This window comes from Hemitrygon akajei, chromosome 21, assembly GCF_048418815.1.
Source record: "Hemitrygon akajei chromosome 21, sHemAka1.3, whole genome shotgun sequence".
Taxonomy (NCBI): Eukaryota; Metazoa; Chordata; class Chondrichthyes; order Myliobatiformes; family Dasyatidae; genus Hemitrygon; species Hemitrygon akajei.
The window spans coordinates 42,287,608-42,314,400 of NC_133144.1; the positions used below are offsets into that span (position 1 = coordinate 42,287,608).

General features: G+C 40.4%; 1 protein-coding gene across 1 annotated transcript in view; it reads left to right on the forward strand.

The window, feature by feature from the left end:
* LOC140714255 (wings apart-like protein homolog) overlaps positions 1-26,793 on the forward strand; it is a 182,146-nt gene that overhangs the window by 43,970 nt on the left and 111,383 nt on the right. Inside the window, exon 3 of the mRNA XM_073025311.1 lies at positions 25,297-26,355. Coding sequence (XP_072881412.1) covers positions 25,297-26,355 — 1,059 coding nt within the window. The remainder of the gene's footprint in view (positions 1-25,296; positions 26,356-26,793) is intronic.

Here is a 26,793-nt window from a genome sequence, read left to right on the forward strand (position 1 = left end):
TCAACGTCCCAGTTCAAGCTCACTCAGTAGTCATCCTTCCACCATCGATCTCCGAACGTCGCTGACCTTCGGACCCTCAGATCCCAGTCCACTCCATCTGGTGTTCTACCAGCATTCTCCATATGCGTCTTCCCTCTTCATCTCTCCTTGACAAAAGACTGCGAAAACAACGTCTTTCCAGATACACAAGACAAAACAACAATCCCCAATTTGGCTAACAGACCTGTTATCTCCAGCAATATCTCAAACATTGCTGTTATGGAGAAACCGTTACCTCAGCAGTGAACATTACAAAGAAGCCATTACACTTACTTGCAGACTTTTGATTTATTTGGGACCAATTAGTGATGCTCGAATGAAATTAATTGAAGTCAAGTTCAGTTTCTTTCACTGTCCATGTGGGGGCTGAATGTTACCGGATGGTTTTAATGCTTTGTGCTGTCAGCTTTGATTTTTAGATTGGACTGCTTGTGAGCAAGTGACTTCCACTATTTCAATGCTAATTAAATGAGGCTGAATGCATGATGGACCAGTGTGGGTATCTGCACTTGTCACTTTCAAATGCTAACAGATGTACCAAATGGTATGGTGCTACTCAGCATTGATGCAGGTCTGAGTGTAGCTGTAAACACACAACAGGGGGATTTGGAGGTTAAAGGTATTCTGCAAAGGTGTTGGAAAAATAAATGAGAAAATCTCTCCCACAGGGATAATGGATATTGTTTCCTAAGAAATTCAGATTTCATTTGCTACATCAGTCGAATTAAAAATTGTGACCTTGTGTCGGTTTTGAAGGAGCTTTCACTTATAATGGGGTGGAGTTAAAAATCCCAGGTGTTGTAAGTGTAAATTGCAGAATTTGAGTTTTGGCTCAATATCCAAAACTGGCCACCCTCAACTTGTGAATTAATCACTTTTGGGAATTTCCACTAATTGAGGATGATTTATAGGCTTCCAAAAGGGCCTCAAAGTAAACCTTTTCAAAGTAAGGGTGTTAGTAGATTTTTAGATGATGTATTCTTACACTTAATTAGAACTACCCAATGTATCCCTAACCATGTTGGAATCGTGCACAGAAACAAAATGCAGCAAATATTTGAAACTTTAAGTGAAAATACAACAAAGCAAAATGACTCAGATAATGTTCTGGTCACTGTCTTGCAAAAGCTTCTCTTCACCAATGTTGTCCAACCTGCTGAGTATTTCCTGCAGTTGGTTTTTAATATTTTGAAAAGTTGTGCATATTTCAATGTTATCACCAGCCATTTAAAATTGGGCCTCTTGCAGATAAATTCATATTTTGAAATCTATAATTTGTACAGCAATGCAGAGTAACTTTGCATGTTAACATTTTTACATATTAGAAGATCTAATTTAAAGCAAAATTTAAAGAAAACATTTCTAATTATGTTGGTTCAATGGGAGTGTTAGCATTTGTACCATGTACCATATAGAATTAGAAGCTAATGTAGATGGCATGAGCCACCTCTGTCATAGGACTATGTCTAATCTGATTATAACCTTACATGATATTCCTGCTTTGGTGTTCTCTCCCCCTTTGTCAAGAATCTGTCAACCAATTAAAATTCGAAAGACTGCTTCCACCACCTTCTGAAGAAGAGATTCCAAAGACACATGACCATCCAAAAAAATTTTTTCCATTTGTCTTAAATGGCCAACCTGGTACTTTTTTTTTATTCTAAAAGTTTCTCCAAGGAGAAATGTACATATTCTCCACATAAATCATGGTAAGACCCTCAGGATCTTGTATATTTAAAACATGTTCCCCGCCTCTAAATTCTAACAGATATAGGTCTATCCTTCCATTTCTCAATTCAACCCACCCATATTAGTTGGTCAGGGGATAGACTGGTGTTGGGTTGCTGCAGGCTTGTAAAGAACCCTTTTGTCCTAGTTATTACTGATTGCCCCATCCTTCGTGCTTTAGGGAAGAGATAAGCAATTATTTGGAGCTCAATTTCTATGTATGTAAGTGTCATTACTTTAATTCTGCTTCCCACAAAACCAGTGATGTACGTTAGAACGATATTCATTAAGAAAACTTGGCAGGAAATTTGCAAATAATGAAACCTTGCACCAATAACATTTTAATACTGTTAATTGGACATTGCTGTGTTGAGTACTCCCTTCTCTACAAAAATACGAGGGGCAATTGATAAGTTCGTGGCCTAAGGTAGAAGGAGTCAGTTTTAGAAAACCTAGCACATTTTTCAACATAAAGTCCCCTCCTACATTTATACACTTAGTCCAGCGGTCGTGGAGCATACGGATCTTGAACCTCCAGAAAGCGTCCACAGCAGAGGTGATTGATAAGTTCATGGTCTAAGGTACAAAGAGATGAGTTACACAGCTCTCGTTACATGCACGTGCAGTTCAACTCTTGATTGATTATGCAGAAAGTTTGAAGTTAATAACTCACCACCTTCTACTTTAGGCTACAAACTTATCAATCACCCTGATGAGTTATTAACTTCAAACTTTCTGCATAATCACTCAAAGAGTTGAACTGCACGTGCATGTAACGAGATTCTTCTTTCTATCTGAAACAGCATTATAATTCTCAACAGGCATTGATTTCCCTTCCCTCGGATGAAGGTTTGCTTTGTTATTGCTCAGATCACGTTTATTATCACCAGCATGTAACATAAAATTTAACTTAGCAGCAGTTCAATGCAATACATAATAATAGAATACTAATAAATCAATTATAGTATATGTATATTGAATAGATTAAAATTGTGCAAAAAACAGAAATACTATACATTAAAAAAGTGAGGTAGGGTCCAAGGGTTTAATGTCAACTTAGGAATTGAATGGCAGAGAAGAAGCTTTTCCTGAATCGCTGAGTGTGTGCCTTTAGGCTTCTGTACCTCCTACCTGATGGTAGCAGTGAGAAAAAGACATGCCCTAGGTGCTGGAGGTCCTTAATAATGGATGCTGCCTTTCTGAGAAACCACTCCCTAAAGATGCCTGGGTACTTTGTACGCTAGTACCCAAGATGGAGCTGACTAAATTTACAACCCTGTGCAGCTTCTTTTGGTCCTGTGCAGTAGCTCCCCCATACCAGACAGTGATGCAGCCTGTCAGAATGCTCTCCACGGTACATCTATAGAAATTTTTGAGTGTATTTGTTGACATAGCAAATGTCTTCGAACTCTTAATGAAGTAGAGCAAGCTGTCTTGCTTTCTTTATAACTGCATTGATATTTTGAGATCAGGTTAGATCCTCAGAGATCTTGACACCCAGGAACTTGAAGCTGCTCACTCTCTCCTCTTCTGATCCCTCTGAGGATTGGTACGTGTTCCTTTGTCTTACTGATGCTGAGTGCCAGGTTGTTGCTGCAACACCAATCCACTAGTTGGCATATCTCATTCCCATACATCCTCTTGTACCTAATCTAATGTGAAATCTGGAGGCGTGATGTTCAGTGTTCTGTGAACCATGAGATTTGGAGTTGTCCTTTATGTAATTTGTAAGAAGCATTGTGACTCAGAAATTGGTTCTCAGACTCTTATATTTATCATACTCATCATTGTGACTTGATGGTCCGTCCAAAGTTGACGTCTGTAGAAGTACAAATGATCACTCACTGAGATTTTTCCAATTAAACCTCAGAAGTGGTATGGCTGGGTGTGGGAAAGAAAAACAGTAGGTGCAGTCTGTTAACCAAACTGCTTTTCACCTAGTATTAAGACAGATGATCCAACAGCTTATTGCTTGAAAAAGCTGACATGACAAGATGTCTGTAACATTGTACAATATCCAAGGGTGGAAATAACTATTGCAGAAGAAAATGTACTGTGATAATTTATTGGTGGCCCTAACCTTGTAAATGCAGTGTATATAATTACTGACCTTCAAAACAGTAACACAAACAAAGCAGAGTATTTGCTGACTCTGGTAAAGGGCAAATATCTGTGTTTGTTGGACCAACTTCTCATTAGTTTACTAATTTGCCACTGCACAAGTGTGAGACATTTGAACAGGATTAACCCCTTGATGGGTACAGAGCTCCGGTGTGATTTAGGTGTAAATTAGTGGAACATATTCCTGATATTGAACGGCATATGAGGGCAGAAAAAAATGCATTGATTTTGAAACCTTGCCCTTCTAGATAGCAGGTTAGAACCACAGCCTGCACTTAAAAATTTAGAGACCCATATTTGAAACGTACAGAATTAAAGAGCAATAGAACTAAATTCAACTTCTAATTGGGATTTCAGAAAGACGGCAACAAATTATACAGAAAATATCAGGTTGTTTTAACCATTTTATACATTATTGTCCCTTTTGGGGGAAGAAATCTACAATCCTTGCCCAATCTAGTCTAGATGTGACTCTGGATTTATCCCACGTCGTAGACTCTTAATGCTTTCTGAGTAGTCAACAAGCTATTCATTTGGGTCATCAGTACCAAGGTCAAACAGCAAGTAAAACCAGACAGACCACTTGGCCATCTTCTAGTTGATGAATGGCCTTGTACGGAAAATTTATAACCTTGCATTGCAGTGAGGGACCATGCCATTGAGTACCTTTTGCTCCATCTGCCGCAACAGCCAATACTTCCTGGTAGCTATCAATTTTGTATACCAACACCACAGCCTCCCCTACTGCCCTAATGAGGCCAGGCACAGTTTGGAGGAACACACCTAATATTCTATCTTGATAGTATCCTGAAACTTGGCTGTCTGCATAGGTCCATTGTCTCTGCCTGCTCCTGTCCCACTTATACCTCAACTCCATTTTATCTCCCCTTGGTTCAGACCCTTCCATGCATCTTTCTTAGTCTGCGGAGATTCGGCATGTCATCAAAAACCTTGACAAACATCTATAGATGTGTGGTGGAAAGTGTATTAACTGGCTGCGTTCTGGTCTGGTATGGGTAAGCTAATTCCTTTGAGCAGAAAATCCTACCAAAGGTAGTGGATTTGGCTCAGTACATCACTGGTAAAGCCCTCCCAACCATTGAGCACATCTACACGAAATGTTGCTGTAGGAAAACTGTATCCATCATAAGGAACCTCACTACGCAGGCCATTCTCTTTTCTCACTGTTACCATGAGGTATAAGGTACAAGTGCCTCAGGAATCTGATCAGGTTACTACCCCTCAACCATCAAGGTCTTGAACAGAAGAGAACTACACATTCTATTTCTGGTGTTCTTACAGCCGATGGTCTCACTTTAAGGACTCTTTATCTTGTTATTTCATGTTCTCCTTACTTGTTGCTGTCTATTTACATTTGCATTTGCACAGTTTGTTCATTGATCCTATTTACAGTTCCTATTGTGTAGATTTGCTGAGTATGCTTGCAGGAAAAGGAATCTGAGAGTTGTATGTGGCAATATGTATATACTCTGATAATAAATTTTTACATCCACAATACTTCACATGCTCTTGATCTCCTCAACAACTTTCAAGTCCCTGACACTGATTGCCTCATCTTCACCATGGATATCCCGTCCCTATACACTTTGATTGCCCATGAAAAAGGCCTCAAATCTCACCACTTCTTTCTTGCTAATAGACCCAACTAGTTCTGCTAATAGACCCAATTAGTTCCCCCCCCCCCCCCCCCCCAAATCTGGCAGAACTGGTCCTCGTCTGAACAATTTTTCATTTAGCTTCACCCATTTTTTCCAGATTCGAGGAGTAGCTATGGGCCCCAGCTCTGCCTGCCTTTTTGTTGGCTATGTGGAACAGTCTACGTTCAAAGCCTTTCCTGATTATGCTCCCCAAGTCTTTCTGCGCTGCATTGACAGTGGCATTAGTGCTGCTTCATGCTTCTGGTAATAACTGTCCTTTGTTTTACCCTCCCCACACCCTTTGTTTTCCCCATTCTGATAATCTTCACCACCACCAACCTCCTCCCCCCCCCCCCCCCCCATGACCTGCCCATCACCTGGTTGGTTTGCTGCTCTTTTCCTTTTCCACCAATCACTTCCAGCCTCCTTGTATCATTCCCTTTTATCCCCATCCACCTTCCCTCTCACCATGACTCCCCTGCCAGCTTGTTCTCCTTTTCTCCTACCTTTTTATTCTGGCCTCTTGACCCTTTCCTTTCCAACCCTGATAAAGGACCTTAGCCTGAACCATCAACTATTTATTTCCCTCCATAGATGCTGTCTAACCTGCTGAGTTCCTCCAGCATTTTGTGTGTGTTACTTTATAGGCAATGTGGTAGTCATCACCATCACAATTTCCACCGATCTAGTGTGACAGCACAGTCGTACATTGAGCAAGAGGAGTCCTCAGTGTTAACTGCAGCCTCTTTATTGGATCAGGGAATCAGGGCATGTGTAAGGAACCCTCTTGATAACCACATTGTGCTAATGAATCAGTGTTCTTTTTTTCGAACAGCACTGTGAAATCAGCAAAATGCATAGTTTGCTTTAAACCAGGGATGTGTTGGCAGCAGCCCGCAAATGCTACCACACAGTCTGGCGCCAGCAGAGTATGTTCATAATGCTTGGCACAACACAACAAGCAACGAGACAACATCAGCAAGATAAGCCGCTTCCCTCCCTCCCATCAACACACATGGTGCACTGACAGTCCTGCAATACCAGGACCCGTCTCGAGGTGTTAGTCATCGGACTTCGACACTGGACTAGCTAATGAAAGGACCCCGTACTCCAGGCTGAGAGGTTAGGTATGCCAATGGATTGGCCCCCTATCCTTCTGCTCACGCAAGTTGCTGGTCACATATTAAGTGCAGAGTGAAGGCCTGGGCTGTGGATGTATTTCGTCACTCATCCATGTCACTATTTGAATGTGCAGAACAGAAGCCCGACCTCCCACTTCACCACATTACTGTCCCAAAATTGTAGCCTGATTTCCAGCTCCACTCTCTCTGTCCACAAAACTAGAATGAAGTCCTGTCTGTATGAGTTTGAGTCATTTAAAGAGCAGGACCTCTAAGGATGTAATCTCTGGATTGCTTCTTGGTGCTAATAGTTAATAAGGCTAGGGATATGCATTAAATGAATGCATCGCTCAAGGGATAGCTCAGGAATGTAGACCTTCAAATTCCTAGATCATTGTGGCAGTTTCTAGGAAAGATGGGACCTCTTATAATTGGGGCAGGTAGGTCATCAACCCGAGTTGGGACCAACCCCTTGTTGGGTGATTTACTGTTGGTGAAACTTCAGTGTTGTGGCTTTAAAACACACAGAGTGGATTAGCATCTCAAGGTATTTTACAGGGATGCAAATATGACACCAGGCGAAATAATGAAACATTAGGGCAGATTTCCAAATGCTTATTTAAAGGTAGACTTTAAGTCTGATCAGTTGGGTATTGTAGACCAAATAACAATGAGGGGAAAAATTAGCTTTGGGTGATGACTGAACAAGCTTATCCTATTATTGAATAAGAAATATATTCAAGTTTCTTTCAAGAAAGAGTTAGATAGAGCTCTTAACGATAGCAGAGTCAAGGGATATGGGGAGAAAGCAGGAAGGAGGTACTGATTGTGGATGATCAGCCATGATCACATTGAATGGCGGTGCAGGCTCGAAGGGCCGAATGGCCTACTCCTGCACCTATCGTCTATATCTGGCTCTCAAGTACAACACCAAAATAGTTGAGGAAGTAGGTTACAGATGCATGATTGAGCATTTCAGCAGAGGTAAATTTGAAGGTATTTCGCTGATGGAAAAATGTTTCTTATAACCATATAACAATTACAGCACGGAAACAGGCCATCTCAGCCCTTCTAGGCCATGCAGAATGCTTACTCTCACCTAGTCCCACTGGCCCGCACTACCTATCCAATTTTACTTTAAATGACAATACCAAACCTGCCTCTACCACTTCTACTGGAAGCTCGTTCCACACAGATACTACTCTCTGAGTAAAGAAATTCCCTCTCGTGTTACCCTTAAACTTTTGCCCCCTAACTCTTGACTCGTGTCCGCTCGTTTGAATCTCCCCTACTCTCAATGGAAAAAGCTTATCCACGTCAACTCTATCTATCCCCCTCATAATTTTAAATACCTCTATCAAGTCCCCCCTCAAGCTTCTATGCTCCAAAGAGTAAAGACCTAACTTGTTCAACCTTCCCCTGTAACTTAGGTGCTGAAACCCAGGTAACATTCTAGTAAATCTTCTCCGTACTCTCTATTTTGTTGATATCTTTCCTATAATTTGGTGACCAGAACTGTACGCAATACTCCAAATTTGGCCTTTCCAATGCCTTGTACAATTTTAAAATTACATCCCAACTCCTATGCTCAATGCTCTGATTTATAAAGGCCAGCATACCAAAAACTTTCTTCACCACCCTATCCACATGAGATTCCACCTTCAGGGAACTATGCACCATTATTCCTAGATCACTCTGTTCTACTGCATTCTTCAATGCCCTACCATTTTCTTAAGATTCTTCTTGCATTCTTTATATTCCTCGAACACCTCATTTACTCCATGCTGCCTATATTTATTGTAGATATCTCTCTTTTTCCTAACCAAGTTTCCAATATCCCTTGAAAACCATGGCTCTCTCAAACTTCTAACCTTTCCTTTCAACCTAATAGAAACTTATAGAAACATCTTATAGAAAAATCTTAGAAACATAGAAAACATGCAGCACAATACAGGCCCTTCAACCCACAAAGCTGTGCCGAACATATCTCTACCTTAGAACTACCTAGGCTTTACCCATAGCCCTCCATTTTTCTAAACTCTATGTAGCCATCCAGGAGTCTCTTAAAGGACCCTATCATTTCCGCGGCCACCAGCAGCCTATTCCACACACTCACCACATAGAATGAGAATGAAATCTTTTGAACATGGAGTACCAAGGTTGCCAATAGTACTGGGTAAAAAAGTTGAAAGTGGCTAAAGGATCTTATGACAGGAAAATCATATTTGACCTTTGTGGAGGATGGATAAGGGGGAGGCAATGCAAAATGGAAAATATAGTTCAGTCAAGATTGGTTGAGTGTCATTGTAGGCAGTAAAGGAATTGAAAGAAATAACAAGGTTTAACTGTATGCCATCAATGAACATGGAGTTGTGAATTGCCCCCAAAACCCCATTGTAGTTTAGGCCTCCGTTAGTCTTGATAGACCATGGATTTGCGCCTTGGAAAGTTTCTAGGGCGTAAGCCTGGGCAGGTTTTTTTTATGGAAGACCGGCAGTTGCTCAAGCTGCAAGTCTCCCCTCTCCACGCCACCGATGTTGTCCAAGGGAAGGGCATTAGGACCCATACAGCTTGGCACTGGTGGTCGTTGCAGAGTAATGTGTGGTTAAGTGCCTTGCTCAAGGACACACATGCAGCCTCAGCCAAGGCTCGAACTAGCCACCTTCAGATCACTAGACGAACGCCTTAACCACTTGGCCACGTGCCGTTTAGGAGTAGTAGATACGGGATAGACACTTGGAAGACTGCTTCCCTAAATCTCCTAACAGATAAGCAAAAGATCAACAGGTTTTCTAAAGTTAACGTAATGCAGAATTGATTTACGTACCCTTACTGATTCTAAGAGGTTGAGTTAAAGTGTGCAGGAGATACACAAATGCAATTCCACCATTTAAGAAAGCGGTAAAAGAAATGGGAGATTACAGATCAGTAGTACGGAGACTACTGGAATCTCAATTGAAGGAAGAAATAACATTATACCTTAAAAGGAGTGATGGGTGAAGTAGAGTTAATATGAATTTATGAAATGAAAATCATATTAAACTAATCTGGAGGATAGATCAGCAGGAACTGGTGGATACATTTTCAGAAATCTTTCAATAATGTTCCATACAGGAAGTTGGTCACAAAGTTTAGTGCCTGTGTAGTTGAGGATTACATATAACATTGTCAATTGGTTGTCATACGAAGCTGTGTTGGGAGTAAACAGATCTTTGACTGTGACTAGTGGGGTACTGCAGGAATTGTTGCTTGTGTTCCAATTTATCACAATCTGATTTAGTCGTTCCTCTGAGGGGATCTAGGTCCCAACTTCCAAGTCTGTTGTTGTTACCTAAACTACTGTAGGTACGATTGAGATATTGGAGGAAAATATAAAGATGCCTCAACAGAATATAGACAGGTTCAGTGAATAGTTGAATTTTTTTTAAAATGTCAAGACTTGAATGCTAGAATCTTCAATGGATAGAGATTTAGAGGACAGAGGTTTGATTTGAAGGGCACTACTTGAGGGATGAGCCATTTATATCAATGAACGAAGGGTAGGAATACTTAGATCATAATTATCTTGAAGTGTGCATTGTACAAAATGGAAGAAAAGTGAGACAAGCAAATTTGTAACAGTCTACTAAAGCTGACAGAGTTGGAACATGAAACAGAACACTGGAAGATTTTGGGCCAGGCACCATCTGTTGATGCCAAATGTGTGTGTTGTTGTTTCTGGTCTAGGCATGTCAACATACACCTTGTGCCTCCACAGAGCTACTTTGGCCTGCTGAGTTTGCCCAGCGTTCTGCTTTGTTTGTTCTGAATTACAGTATCTGCAATCTCTTTTGTCTTTAGACAAAATTGGGGGTTGGCAAAATTTGGAAACATTTTAGAGGAAGAGGATTGCAGTAACGGACTCTCAGGAAGAGTTCGGCGTTTAGAATGCCCTCAATAATTTTTCTGACTCCTGGGCATTTGTAATTTAACTTATTGCAGAACTCTAAGTAGTACTCTGTTCTGACTAAATAGTACGCTATTTTTGCAATGTGTGGCACACACGGTGGGTTAACTCTCCAACAATTCTGAATGAAAATCATATTTATGATGAACTTTTTTTAATCTAGCTGTTCACAAGATGTTTCTTCTGCAGATACATAACTAGTTGCTTGCAGCAAATGTTTGCATATTTGAACCTTTGGGTCACTGATTTTTAGTGTGGCTTTCTATGGAGGAATGCCCTTGCAGTTGTTTATGTCAATGCTCAGCACTGTGACAACATTCACTGCTGCATGCTTATTCAAGCAGTTTGACACTGAGTGACATTTGGGTATGTGAGACACTGGCTTGATAATGGCTATGTATATTTTTAACTTGGTGCTTAAAATGATTAATCGTAGAAAGTTAGGGCAGGCAGCTGTTCCCTACTTCAGGATGTGCTGACAATGTAAACGAAGGTGATATAGCAGATAGCACCCTGGGTCACGAATATAGTCGTGGAAAGCCCTAGTTTAGATTGGATCACCTAGGTTAGTGGCTTTTTGTGATGGTTCAGATGACACCTTCCTGAAAGTGTGTTTTGCAGTTTAGCCATCAGTTGCTTGTTAGTTTGCTCCTAGTAAATAAGTGCAGAACAGAGAAGTTCATAGTTCCATCCTAGGCATCACCTAATCAGTTTGTAATTAGCCATGTTTGAATCCCCAGAACAACTTCATACCCATAGGTTACTGTTCTGCTCATTACAGCTCTACAAAGATCCTGAATGGAAATTGCATACATCATACAATTGGGTTTAACTGCATTGTTCTTCATGGTTAAGTAGCTTGCTGGTGTTAAGTGGACTGGATGAAAGGATTCTGTATGCCTTTTGGGTTTGTTACACTGGGCCAGCAGCAGAGTTCTGGTACAGTGATCTGGTGTTTATAAGTTTGAATTCTGCCTCCAGGAACTGGGACATTTAGATTTAACAATTAAATCATTCTAGAGCTATATTTTAAACCCATCTGTTCTCCATAACAGCCATTAGGTTATCAGATTGTTAATTACCCATCTACTTTACCGGTGTCCTTTAAGGGTAGAAATTCTGCAGTCCTTGATCTTGCCTAAGTGACTCATTTAGGTTGACTCTTAACCTTCACCATTCATGGAACTGGGGATTTATAATGAATGTTACCAGTTACATCAGGGGAATGAATAGAGTATTTTTTCCTTGACCATAGCCCACTGGCTTTTATTCAGGTGTTGATTTGTACCCTGTTTAGAGAGTTGCAAGTGAGTGCATCCTATTCTTGCCTGGTGTTGCCTTCAGGATCAGCAAAAACACATCTTAGTAGTTGAATATCAGGTCACAGATTTCAGTATCTTGTCTAATGAAAATCTGGAGTGAAAGGGAAATTGTGTTACCCTGGCTCATTGAAATCAGAAATGTAATGGCCGACCTGCTTGGTTACCAACTGATCAAATATGTGGGAAATATGTTTTTGACATCTAGAATTTATATTTCGGGTTTTCATTGATAAAGTGGCATGATTTATGGAGGGCGCCTTATCTGACTTCATATAAACGTAGTCTGCATCCTCTCGCACTTTTCAGTGCTTTGATTTATGGTAACAGGACATCCTGAAGCCCTTTTCAACAAAAAGTTATTTTATGAAGTAGTCCTTTAAATGTGAAAATACCAAGAAAGTGTGCTAGTGGCTAAGAGTGGAGGTTTCGGAGAGACCTATTTCAGGATATGTTTTTTCTGCCATTTTTTCAATACATCGCTATGTAGAAATAAACCAGGGATTTGGATTTTTCACATTAAACTTTCCCATGCTATCCCAGGAGATGCAGCACTTGGCATTTTCACGCCCCCCCCCCCCCCCCCCATCATCCAGGAGCCCAAACCATCTTTTTTTGCCTTTTACTTGCATCTCTAATTTTGTTCACCACATTTGGTGGTGCTCTCTAAAGTGAATTGCCAAAGATTGAGTGACACTTTGCAGAGCACTTCTGTTCAAATCTCATCCTATTATCTGCCCCTCCAATTCAACCCACCGCTACTCTGACTGGTTTGCCTCTGGCCTCCTGCAATGTTATAATATTGGCCAAATTAAGTTTGAAGATCCTATTTTCCACCTAGGTGTATCGTAGCCTTCCAGTCTAGATACTCTTGTCTATATTCACTTCAGAGTCAACAGAATTGCATCAATTTTGCAACTTTGGGTAATCTGCTTTCCCTGTCGATGAAAACTGGCTATTTCTAATGCAAGTGAAGTGGTTCACATTGCTTCAGTCTGTTATAATTCGACCTGCTGGGCATGTCTTTCACTGATTCATGTAGGGCATCCCTTTAGAAGAAAGAGAGAGAGATGAGGAATTTCTTTAGAGGGTGGTGAATCTGTGGAATTCATTGCCATAGGTGGCTATGGAGGCTGTCATTGAGCATATTTAAAGTAAAGGTTAATAGGTTTTTAATTAGGGTGTCAAAGACTATCTGGAGAAGGCAAAAGAATGGGTTGAGAGGGAAAATTATCATGATCAAGTGGTGGAACAGACTTGGTGGCCTGAATGGGCTAATTCTACTTCTACGTATTAGAGCCTTATGACTACTTTTGAATTTAAATGTATGAATTTTTTTAAAAACTCAATTGAAAGTGCCCAAACAATTGTTCTGCAGTTTCCGATCCATACCCAGCTAGTTCATTTCCTTCCCTTTTAGTGTAAGGTAACTAATTTCAAAATCAAGACTTTCCTTTATTCTTTTAAATTATGTTCCAAATAGGCATCAACTATCCTCAATTTCCATAGTTGTCCTGATTAACACAGAAATGCTGGAGAAACTCAGAAGAACTCTGATGAAGGGTCTCAGCTTGAAACATCAACTGTTTATTCCTTCCCATAGATGTTGCCTGACTTTCTGAGTTCTTCCAGCATTGTGTTACTCTGGATTTCCAGTATCTGCAGAATCTTTTGTGCTCATAGTTATCTTGAATTTTTAAGTGGGGATTGACCAAAAAGCAGCATCTTTGGAGAAGACTACCTTGACTATAATGGGATGTCACTTATCTCCCTGCTTGGACCGAAGACAGACCTATCTCTATTTGGAGCAGCTTACACAAAATGCTGGAGAAACTCAGCAGGTCCGGCAGCCTCTGTGGAAATGAATAAAGAGTCGTTATCTCAGGCCGAGACCCTTCATCGCTACTTGAAAAGAACAGTGATAACAGCATTTCAGAGATGTTTATCTATTGTCTCCAGTTAGCAGCATGTGCTGAATTACTGGACATTGTAAATATTTTCAATTGGGAGATTGCACGTTCTTTTTATAAATGAAATTTTGCATTCAGATTTAAATGTCATGACTTAAATAACCAGTTCAGCCCATTCTGTTACCAAAAGTTAACACTTTTGACAATGATTCTGTGAATGGAACTAATTTCTCTGAAACTTTGTGTATGTCTGTCTGTGCACACATTTCCTTCATTGTTTGCAACATCAGGTACATTGACAGTGCATGCTAATTGCAGAACGGTACTTGTCAAGGTTAGGAGTAGGTCAAATAAAAATGCTTGACGTCACGACTTTGTAGATGTGCAGAGCAGAAGCACTGTGCTTGGGAGCAAGAGACTTGTGTTCTGATGTTGCAGTCAGTGAAGAAAGTATAATTGGGTGAAAAGGTTTGAAAGTTGATCATTCAGTAGCCTAGTTAGGATGGAAAGGACAAGCAACTCATGTAAGGCATGGCAATGAAAAAATGTATTTAGTTATCTGTTAAAATAATTTCTGATAAGATGCCATCTTAATTCTCTGAATCCAACTCACTGCTTCCTGCCCGGGTGCGCTGCCTGGTTGCAGGATTTCTTGGGCTCCTGTATTGTTTTGACTGGATCAACAAAATAAGTCTGAGTTAACCATTATTATGGTTTAGTTGGATTAATTCTATCAACACTCACTTTTTCACCTGCTTCTCTGATTTTCTAACTCCTTTGTATTGAGTATTGCCAATCTCCATCAGAAATTTTATTATCAGACTGGCAATTTTAAAATGCCATTTTCTCATGATTGCAAAGTGGATTCCTTAAATAAAGTGGTCTCTATCTTGGAGTTATGGTGAGTATATAAACTTTTAAATGCATGAATAAACATATTTAAATATTTCAATTATTTGTTCCTTTTAATATATCAAAGGTAGAACAATTGGTTTTACAATGTGTTCTTTAATTGTGACCTAGTTTGCTTGAAATGACGTGTAGTTTAAACAGTGGGTCAGAGGAGGAATCTTGATTTTTTTTTCAACAAGACTTCCCTCACACCTTTATATTTCAGCATTACCAGTGTGAAGGACCTCATTCATAAGCAGTTTAAAGGGTGGCTTTTTGCCATACTTTTTTAACTTGAGCAAATCCTTACAATTCTTTTATTACATATGTACTCGTATATTTGACAATATAGCCTGACTTCATACACAGAGCACTGAACCTGCAAGTACAATGGGTATATTTGTTCTTGCCCCAAACTGTGGAAGCTGCTGTAGCCCAGAAAATGTTATCCAGCAATGATTGATGAAAGATCCTCTGAAATATAGGGATGGAATTGAAGATAAGAGCATTGCATATATTCCATTTGAAAGTCTAATTCAGCCTATGTTTCAGAATGATAAGACAGTGAGGCTTCAGCCAGTAATGATATTGGATTGTAAATCATCTAGCAAGAGAATTCTCTAGTTGTCTGAAATTACTGCTTAGCGGTTAACTATAGAGGGTGAAGAGCTGAGATTGTGTAACCATGCTATTAAACCAATACTTTTGGTTGAAATATTGTAATACTTCCGATCAAGATGGCATCTGCATACAATGCTCCTTTGGTTGACATCTTCTGCATAGATCGGATAGATCATGAAGCCATCTTTTGCACTACTTTTATTTCTTTTATGCTTGTTTCTTGTCTTGAATGTGATTCTGGAATTATTGGAGCCTGCGTTTGCTGGTTGGAGATCATTTGGGTACTTCAACACTCTGCAGTCCAGGAGGCAGAGGCAGTGTAAACAAATCTTGTGGCGAGAAGACTGCAGGATGGCATGCAAGCCAATGTTTGACCCCATTTCACCAATTATCGCTTCCATTGTCCACTGATTAAAGTGACAAGAGTGATTGAAACATCAAAGCAAGTGTGGAAGTTTGGAGATCATTTGGGTATTCCGGCACTCTGCAGTGCCTAAGGGGATACCAGGAGGCAGGGGCAGTGTGTGCGAACCTCAGTTGTTGTTAAATTCATCAGAATATGGGCAGAGAAATGGCAGATGCAGTTTAATCTGGGCGAGTGTGGGTTTTGCACAGGCAGGGGTTAAAATACCAAAATATATCTGTGATAGATAGATAGATAGATACTTTATTCATCCCCATGGGGAAATTCAACTTTTTTCCAATGTCCCATACACTTGTTGTAGCAAAACTAATTACATACAATACTTAACTCAGTAAAAAAATATGATATGCATCTAAATCACTATCTCTAATAGCTTTTAAAAAGTTCTTAAGTCCTGGCGGTAGAATTGTAAAGCCTAATGGCATTGGGGAGTATTGACCTCTTCATCCTGTCTGAGGAGCATTGCATCGATAGTAACCTGTCGCTGAAACTGCTTCTCTGTCTCTGGATGGTGCTATGTAGAGGATGTTCAGAGTTATCCATAATTGACCGTAGCCTATTCAGCGCCCTTCGCTCAGCTACCGATGTTAAACTCTCCAGTACTTTGCCCACGACAGAGCCCGCCTTCCTTACCAGCTTATTAAGACGTGAGGCGTCCCTCTTCTTAATGCTTCCTCCCCAACACGCCACCACAAAGAAGAGGGCGCTCTCCACAACTGACCTATAGAACATCTTCAGCATCTCACTACAGACATTGAATGACACCAACCTTCTAAGGAAGTACAGTCGACTCTGTGCCTTCCTGCACAAGGCATCTGTGTTGGCAGTCCAGTCTAGCTTCTCGTCTAACTGTACTCCCAGATACTTGTAGGTCTTAACCTGCTCCACACATTCTCCATTAATGATCACTGGCTCCATATGAGGCCTAGATCTCCTAAAGTCCACCACCATCTCCTTGGTCTTGGTGATATTGAGACTGTGGAAGGCTTTTGTCCCGAAACGTTGACTGTACTCTTTTCCTAGATGCTGCCTGGCCTGCTGAGTTCCTCCAGCATTTTGTGTGTGTTGCTTGGATTTCCAGCATCTGCAGATTTTCTCTTGTTAGTAAACGTCAGGACCATTGGGAATATTGATGGTGAGATGTTTGAGGTACAAGCCCATCACAATTGTGTACAGTATATTTCAGTGGGGGCATTGAGTATAAAAGATGGCAAGCCACGTTGCAGTTGTATAAACCTTTTGTAAAGGCCATTTTAGAGTAGGGTGTATACTTTTGGTCACTGCATTATGGGAAGGGTATGGAGGCTCTAGAGGGTGTGCATGAGGTTAAGCAAGATGTCTGGATTAGAGGGTATTAGCTCTAAGGAAACGTTGGACAAATTTTGATTGTGTTTAGTGCTTGCAGGCTGAGGGGCAGCCTACAGAGTATATAAAAACTGAGGGGTAGAAAGGATAGGCTTTTTTTTTAAAGGTATCAAATACTAGAGGGAATTCCTTTAAGGTGAGAGGAAAAATTTTAGGGAGATTTGAGGCAACTTTTTTTTGAACAGTGCCTGGATGTGCTGTTGGAAGGTGGTAGAAGCAGATACAATATACACGTTTAAGAGACATTTTGACAGGCATATGAGCAAGCAGGTACTGGGGTAATGTTGACTATCCGCAGGCAGATATGCAGCCTAAATTGGTATCATGGTCAGCACAGACATTGTGAGCTGAAGACCTTTTGTGCTGCATTTTTGTGTTTCACATTCTAATCCTGCTCCCTCTTCTCTTCCACTTGCCCTGCCTAAGCAATTATGGCTGTATGGGATGCATGCAAGTTACTGGAAGTATTGATCTAAACTTGGATCGGGAAGTCCGCAACTTGCATTTCTTGTCCACAAAGGATGCTGGAATATCCCTTGACCATATTCTTGCCAGTTATTGATTATGTTCTCCATTAAAGTTATCATTTGACCCTGAATTAAATATAGCATGCAGGAAAATCACTTGTATCATGATCTGCTGTCTATTTACACCAGTTTGTTTTAAATCCCAATTTGATCTTGAACTGACAGGTATTATCAAATGAGAGCGGGACATAACCAGGGCCACTCAGTGATTGAAAATGCATATACATTATGTTTGTTGTGGGTGTTCTGTGTTTGTGTCCTGAACCTTTGATGTATTGTTTGTATAATTCACAGTTTTTCCTCACAAGCAGGCTGTTTATCCATCAAGTCCAGAGAGTTGGGGATTTAGTGTGATGTTCAGCTGGGTGTTGAGTTAAAGGAAGAGAATGCATGGGGGCAAACAAAACAAAATGCTGGAGGGACTTGACATGTTGGCCAGTATCTATGGAAATAAACAGGCAGGAGTCTAGATCACTGACTCTTCAATCTTGATGAGTCCTTAAACTTCCTCTGGACTCTGTTCAAGGCCAAAAACAGGTCCAGAATTCTCAATATTCCAAATGTGGTCTGACTGATGTCTTATAAAGCCTCAGCAGGACCTCCTTGCTTTTATGTTCTAGTCTTCTGAAAATTAGTGTATTTGTCTTCCTTGCTACTGATTTAAGCTGCAAGCTTACTTTGAGGGGAATCCTGAACTAGTACGTTCTGAGTCCCTTTGCACCCCCAGTATCTGAAATCTCTCCCATTTAGAGATATTCTACCCCTTTATTCTTCCAACCAAGGTGCGTAACCCCACATTTCTCTTGCACTATTTCATTTGCCATTCCTTTGCCCATTCTCTTAACCTGTCCAAGTCTCTCTGCAAACTTCTCCCTTCTGTCACATTGCCTGTCCAATCCACCCAGCTTGATATTGTCTGGAAGCATAGCTACAATGCTATTTGTTCCTAGTTTAGTTAAATGTTGCAAACAGCAAAGTAGTCTGGGATACAGGTTAAAATGAGAGAACTTGAGACCGTTTCAACTGAGTTGGTGAGATTTTGAAATTATTTTGTTGAAGGGTTTTGCAGAGTATAATAAGGAGAAATCTATTTCATCTAGGAGTTCGTGGTGGTGGGTGATAATCAAAGTTGGAACAGAGTAAAAAGTCAGGAGAAAATTCTCAGTGAGAATGATAATTTAAAATTGGGTGATAACACAAGCATGAACTGCTGTAACCTTTGTTGAAGTTCTCTTTGTTGTTGGGTGGAGCTTGCAGGAATCTAATGGAGCAATAATGTAAGTCCACATAGAATGTTGCATAACTTGAATAGGAACTTGCTTTGCTGAGTAATCTGCTGTCCTTGATTTCCATTTGGGAGAGAGACATATGTAGGAGAGGATTCATATTGCCCCATTTCATCTTGTGCACGTAATGCATTACAGCTACATTGTAGGTGAATGTTTACACCAGTAGATGGACTGTGTGGCACCAAACTGTTTAAATTCAGCAACACGGCACCAATTAAAAAAAAAACTGGTGTTCTTTACACTGTTGATTTGTTTTGTAAATGGTGGAAATATTTAGGTAGAGAAGAGTCTATTTAATTCGAGTTTCTATTAGATTTCATTGCTGACATCATGAAGAGATGATTATGCTAGTTGGAAATCTTCACGGCCTGATTGTGTGGTAAGCATGTAAACTTACTTTGCATCAGCCATGGTTTTTCATGCATTTTTCTAGTGCGGATGGACTGCTTAACAATTTGTGACTTTTCAAATGGAGCTGTACCCTTCAAATTGTCCATTGTTTGCCACAGGTAATGTCCATTCCACCTTGTAACATATTGGGTATTTATTTCAAGCTACAATCTATGCAGAGCTAAATCTGTGATGTTAACTCTGTGGTACTTTAACAGAGGCATTATAGTCATGTAGAGCTGAATCACTGTTATCCTTCAGTCCTAATTTTAGGAAGATCAGAGGGCAGTGGTGTTACTGTAATTATTTTCCCCTCAAATCAACTAACAAAGTGATAATAATCTAAACAAAAATAGAGAACTCTGAAAATACTGACCAGGCCAAGCTGCATTTGTAAGAAGAAAGTCCCAATGGTACATCCTGACCTGCTGACATTTTTTTAAAGCTTTTTCTGTAACTACCTTCTCTCTGGATCTTTATTTTGAAGATCCCAGAATGATTGAGAAATGTTCTGTTAACGTACATTTCTCAAGTCTTCCAGGTGAGGCGACTCTTCACCTGCGAGTCTGTTGGGGTCATTTACTGTGTCCGGTGCTCCGGGTGTGGCCTCCTGCATGTCAGTGAGACCTGACGTAGATTGGGAGACCGCTCTGCTGAGTACCTATGCTCTGTCCGCCAGAAAAAGCGGGATCTCCCAGTGGTCACCCATTTTAATTCCACTTCCCATTCCCATTCGAATATGTCTATCCATGGTAGCCTCTACTGTCACGATGAGGTCACACTCAAGTTGGAGGAACAACATCTTGTATTCCATCTGGATAGCCTCCAACCTGATGGCATGAACATCGATTTATCAAACTCCCAGTAATATTCTTCCCCCCCCCCCCCCGCCACTTCACAGTTCCCCATCCCCTGTTCTCTTTCTCACCTTGTTTCCTTGCCTGCCCATCTCCCTCTGGTGTTCCTTCTGCCTCTCCCTTTCTTCCATGGCCTTCTGTCCTCTCCTATTTGTATTTGATTGCCCCTTCTCCAGCCTTGTATCTCTTCTACCAAATAACTTCCCAGCTCTTTACTTCACCCCTCCCTGTCCTGATTTCACCTATCATCTTGTCTTTCTTAGTCCCCTCCCCCACCTTTAAATCTACTCATCTTTTTTTCCACCAGTCTTGCTGAAGGGTCTTGGCCCAAAACGTCAGCTGTACTCTTTTCCATAAAAATTGCCTGGACTGCTGAGTTCTTTCATCATTTTTTGTGTTTTGCTTTGATTTACAGCATCTGCAGATTTTCTCTTGTTTTTCAAGTAATGTAATAACATTCTACCTTACTTGTCATCTATCTTTCCTAAACTATAGCTTTAAGTTATTCTTTAAAAAATGCTAATCTCCATTACATCTTGAATAAGTAGACCTGCTGTAGTGAAATTGGGATTGCATTCAAAACTGAAGCTACATGGCAAAATTTCGGGATACTTAAATAGTGGAAGCAATTCGATTGATCTTGATCATCAAGTAACTTATCAGCAAGTCGTTTGGGTGAATAACCAAAAACAAAAGTTAACATAACTTGAGAATAAGGAGCACAAGTAAATCATATGGTCCCTTGGATCTACTCCACTGCTGAACAAAACCATAGCTAATCTGATTTTAGCTTTGTTCCAATTTTCTGCTGGTTCTCCATTATACTTCACTATGCACCAAAATAATCCACCTGCCTCAGTGCTTGTACTTTTTTAATTGTGAGCATCTTTGGGGCCCTTATCTAAGAAAAAAATGCACTGACTTTGGAGAGAGTGAATTCTGAGAATGATTCTGGGAATGAAAGGGTAAACTCGTGAATGATGGTTCTGGGCCTGTGCTCACTGGTAATTAGAGAACCTCTTGAAACCTACTGAATATTGAAAGGCCTATATAGACTGGATTAGAGAGGATGTTTCCTATAATAGGGCAGTCTGGGACCAGAGGTTGATAGGTTCTTGATTAGTCAGGGCATGAAAGGTTACAGGGAGAGAGGAGAATGGGCTTGAGAGGGATAATAATTCAGCCGTGATGGGATGGCAGAATATACGGAATGGGGCAAATGGCCTAATTCTGTTGATATGTCCTACGGTCTTGTGAATATATTCGTGGTTTCCACTTGCACAACGTATAACTTTCTGGATTGGAATATTCCGAAGATTCAGAGTGTTCAGAAAAGAAATTCCTCCTCATTTTAGTCTGAAATGGAAGACTGTATTCCTGATTTTTGGCCTTCATAAATTATTTTTCTTCCCTCCCCCTCCACCCCACCCCTCCTCTAAACTTCACTTTATTTGGTTGTCTAGTGTTTTTAATGTAGTCTAACACTCTAAAGAGTTTCACGCAAAGGACAGATGGCATAGCTCAGCCAAAGTAGATTTTAAGCATTCTCTTCAAGAGAAGAAAAGTAGGTCTGATGTGTGCAATGACCAAGCACCTCGTATTGAGCACCTGAAATGTTTGAAAGATGAAATCTCTCTGGTGCCCAGTTTATCCAGGTTTAACAGGACCTATTGACTTTAAAGTATACTCACAGTCCATCACAATAAAATTCAGTGAGGTTAATTGAATACATTAATGCAACCTTAAGATTAGAAAGGAGTAGGGAGCTGTTGAAATTTTCAGGTTGTATAATGTTTCAAGTTTTTACCTTTGCTTCTTGGTTACAGTGTACTTTGAACACAATGTCCTGTCTGGTCCTTCAGGAAAACTTTTAGATGAATGTTTTGAGGTATTAAATCACTTCATTCCACAGCAGTGCTTCTGAAACAGCAGTCACAATGTTTGGAGGGAAGACTTAGTCTCCACCCTGTTAGACACATACACTTTCTTTTCTCTTTTCTTCCCCCTTAGCAAATGTTAAATATGCTATTTTTTCACTTTTCCATTTCTGCTAAAGTGTCACCAGTGGGAAATGTTAATTATTTCTCCCTGCAGAAGCTGCCTCACTTACTGAGTATTTAGATAATTTTCTGCTCATATCAGATGTACAGAATCTATAGTTTTTTTTTGCTTTTTAATTTGTCTCATTAGTAATGTAATTACGTGCTACTGTGCCATTATAGCTGCCAGTTCTTTGTTTCATCCTGTTTTAAACACCATGTTATTGGGGGAGGGGGGAATGGGGAAGTGGAGTGGAATGGTTTCCATTCCTAGAAGATGAAAAAATCTGAAGATGCTGGAAATCCAAGCAACACATAGGTCCTGAAGGAGGGTCTCGGCCTGAAACGTCGACTGTTCATTCTTTTCTATAGATGTTGCCTGCCCCGCTGAGTTCCTCCAGCATTTCGTGTGTGTACCATTCTAGAAGGTGGGCTTTATTGCAATTACCCATAGTGACACCTCATGTGCATGTGTTAAGAAATGATTTGGAAAGGAAATTAAGATTTTTCTCACATAAATTTTGCATGAGCAGATTTTACTCAACATGTTTAAGTTTTTGGTAATGAGGTACTGTATAACTTCAAGCCCATTGCACAGATTTCGCCTGTGCTAATTAGGACTCATCATATATAGGTTTGGTGAAGATCCTATTCCTCCAGTAGTAGGTTGTGGGCTTGCCTTGCTCGGGATGTATTGTGGGGGTATTTTGCTACTGGAGGAGTGATGTTGATGGGGTGCTGCATTGTTGATACAAAATGGAGTTTTCATCTGTCTTCTCCAATGCCCTGCTATTTTATTCAAAAAAAAACTCCAGTCATTCCCATTCTCCCAATATTCCTTTTGGTTTCTTTGGAATGTTATCGGGTCAAGATAGTTGCTATATGATTGTAACCTTTTCCCCATGTTTTTCAATCCATTCGCCCAGATTAAAAAAATTGCTAGTTTAACTTCCATTTGTATGAACCTGTTGGATACTTCTGGGTAAGTACAGATATTGAAAGTAGTTTTCTTTTTGATGTCCTTTTAATGGCCATTGGTTGAGCATTTGTACTTCTCCCTCTTGAATAAAGCTGTGAGTACAAGAGTGAATAACCTTGTAAGTTAAATATTGTTCAGTTGGTTTTGACTTGTAGCACTTTGTGTTCTGATTTTGAGTGCTCTTGTGGCCTTGTGAATCAGTGACCGTATATCTACAGTGTAATCTTGAAGGGTTTACTATGAAGACCACTGAAAAATATTCATTCACAGATTACAAATCATTAGTCCATCAGAGGGCAAAGCAGTAATTCAAGAATTCAAGGCTGTGGTTGATAAACTTTAAAACTCTAGGGATATGATCAAATGAAGTGTAAGCCATCGGGAATTAAACAGTGATTTTGTTGTGTACCAAAGTTGCCTTCAGGATTTGTACAATGTCCTGCTGGTGTGTTGTCTGTCCTAATGAAAAGGTTCAACCAATTTTATTCAAGTTGGTACCACTGACAGACATTTCAGTGCTGAAAATACTAAAGGAAGGAAAGAAAGGATGCTGGAGCCACTCCTGATAAGATAGCATCTGTAGAGAGTTGATGATTTTAGTCAGATCTTCTAGCTACTGCCTGAAGCATGACAACTGTCTTCATAAGTGGTGGACGACCTACTGAAGATATCCGGCAGTTTGATTTTTATTGCTCTCTTGGCTGAAAATATGCCCAGTGTGATGGCTGCACTTTTTAATCCTTGATACAAACTAATTAGATTTGGAACTATATTTTCTCAACAGTATTATCGTTGCTAATAATTCTTTTGATACTTGCTTCCCTCTATCTGTTTTGAAACTTTCCCTTTCTTTCCTGAATACCTTATAACCAGTAATATTAAGTTCCATCCCTTCTTGGGGCTGATCTCTTATTCTTGCCAGTTTGTTATTGCCCCATGTGATCATTTGGTCCCATAACTCTCAGACCTTATTACAGAGAATTTCTGTGCATTCACTTGCTCATCGCAGATGGCTTTGTATTTCTCCTGAGTGATTCTGAAGCATTATTACAGTAATGTTGAAGTTCTAGCTTTGCTGCATTGGTTGCAAAGGGGAAAATGAAGATGAAATGTTTTCATCAAGTGATTAAATCTGAAGCAGATCATTTGCATTGTGTATAAATGTTTTTGATGGCTAACTGAAATTTTACAAGTTGATTAATATGTTTGATATTTTATCAAAGAACGCTAAATTTATGTAGGGCGTTAACCTAAATAGTTTGGCATGCAACCCATCATTTGTCAACAGCTGAGTTTGAAATCTGTGCTCACAGATGAGCAGTTTGGTGTTGTGCAGAAGAATGAAGAGCAGGAAGGAGTAGCAACCTGGTAGTAACTTCATTCCAACTCCTTGACTCCATTAGGAATGGAGTTTGCAAATTGAGCAATGAGCTGCAAAATGTACTACAGATAAAGCCTAATAAATCTATTCCCACTAGAACAAATTATCTTTGCTGAAAACTTCAAACCATGATTAATATATCTTCTTCATTGGGTGCAGTTATTGTCACTGGTCAAACTATTTAAATTTTCTCAAAATGTCTGTCAGAGAGATACAGGCTCCATATCTGAACAAAATGAAGAATGTGTTTGAATGGCCACTTTGAATGTTATTGTAGTATTTTGGATTGTTTAACTGGACACCACCTTGCAGGCTCCTTGCTGAAGAATAGTTTTTCTTACAGCTTTGTGTACAGTTAGCTGGCTACTCATCTGTATTACCTAAATAATTGGGTTTGAAAAATAATCATGTTGGCTTTGAGAACTCTAGATTGATGAAAGCTTTAGCGTGGATGGAAGACCAAACGGTTTTTACTGAATCGTGTGGAGTGCACTCGTGTTGACCTTCCACACATTGCCATGGGAGCTCATTGTAGAGTAGCACTGGACATGCTGCTCCACCTGATAGTGAGTTCAAAAGATAAGGTTGAATGTGGGGTAATATGAAATTGCAATTTAATTTCAGCTGTAGTTGAGAGAGGAAGTGGGATATAAGCTGCAAAATGTTAACTGAAATCTGTTTCATTCTGCAGGGGGTAAGCACCAAGATCCATTGAGAGAAGGAATTGAGAAAAATAGTTTTCCCAAGAACAAGAATGCAACTGAAAATGAAAAGAAATCTGAAGAGCCCAGCACAAGACAGGCTGGTATTAAAGCTGATGAATCACCTTTGGATAGTTGGGATGAGATCATGAAGAGCTCAGGGTCACCCTCTGAACTGTATCAGAGGACAGAATTCCAGCCATGGGTTGGTGGACTTGGCCGGATGCTTGGTGTCAAAAACGAGGCCTCTGATGGAAGGCAAGGCAAACGTCGAGATATTTTCTTACACCCCAATAAGCCTCTGGAACTTAAAGGTAACCAAGGAATTTTTGAGCGGGCAGAATATTCCAGTTTCAAGGATGAGGAGATAGAGAATGACTCCCAGCCACTCAGGTCAAACTGCAGGACGTACTGTCGTTCAAATAAAGGTAAATCAGGAAGTGCTGGCACAACAAATTTTGATAAAATAATTGATGGCACTGGGAAATCTGCTCAGGCTGACCTGATGGCCAAGGACAGCTTAAAACTAGACACCAAAACTTCAGGGACAACAGGCAAGCCATCTACAGCTCGGACTGCAAGAGACACTATTACCTTGCCCTCGTCTTATCTATCACCTTGCAATGTCACGCTTCAGGATACCACAGACAGGAGCATGGATGAATTTACCACCAGTCCAGCTGACCTGGGAGAAGCAGGCCGCTTAAGGAAAAAAAACGATGCTGCGGCAGGTAAGACTGCTGTCAGATTTCGGCCGACTCAGTCTAAATCCAAAAAGGACGCAAAGCTGGAGTTCTTTGGTTTCGATGAGCAGGAGGGAGAGGAAGGTGCCTTCCAGTCAACTGGTGGTGCAGCCAACTATAAAATCAAGTACTTTGGTTTTGATGATCTGAGTGAAAGTTCCGATGAGGATGATGACTCTGAATCAGAAGGCAGGCACCGGAAAAAGTCTTCAGCCAGAATGGGTGATGTTGGGGATCTTCTGTCGAACTCTGAGTCATCAGACTCTCAAGGAAGCCACTCGCAGTCTCAGCACAGCACAAGTACAGGTGGGTGCGCACTTTCAAAAGGTGACAGTATGCTTCTGTTCGCTGCAAGGTAGCTCAGTTTAGTGTGGTTTTGATGTCTGGGAAGACCCAGATAAGTTAAGCATGGAGGCAGCAATTTAACACCTTCAACTTTTCCACTATTTGGTTGAAATTGGATCAGTGCTAATGTGTAACTTGAAATTTAGTAAAAAGTGGAGAACGCAAATATAGTAAAGATACAGCTACTACAAGATTTCACCACTAGCTGCATCTTCTCTCCACCCTTTATCCACCTTTTGCAGGAACCACCCATTCCGTAGCTCACTTGTTCACTCACCCCTGCCTCCTGGCACTGTCCCCTCGAACTGAAGGTGATGTGGTATTTGTTCTTGTATCACCTGTTCTGCAACTATACAGAAACCTAAGCAGTTGTTCCAGAAGGTGGACATGCACCTCGTG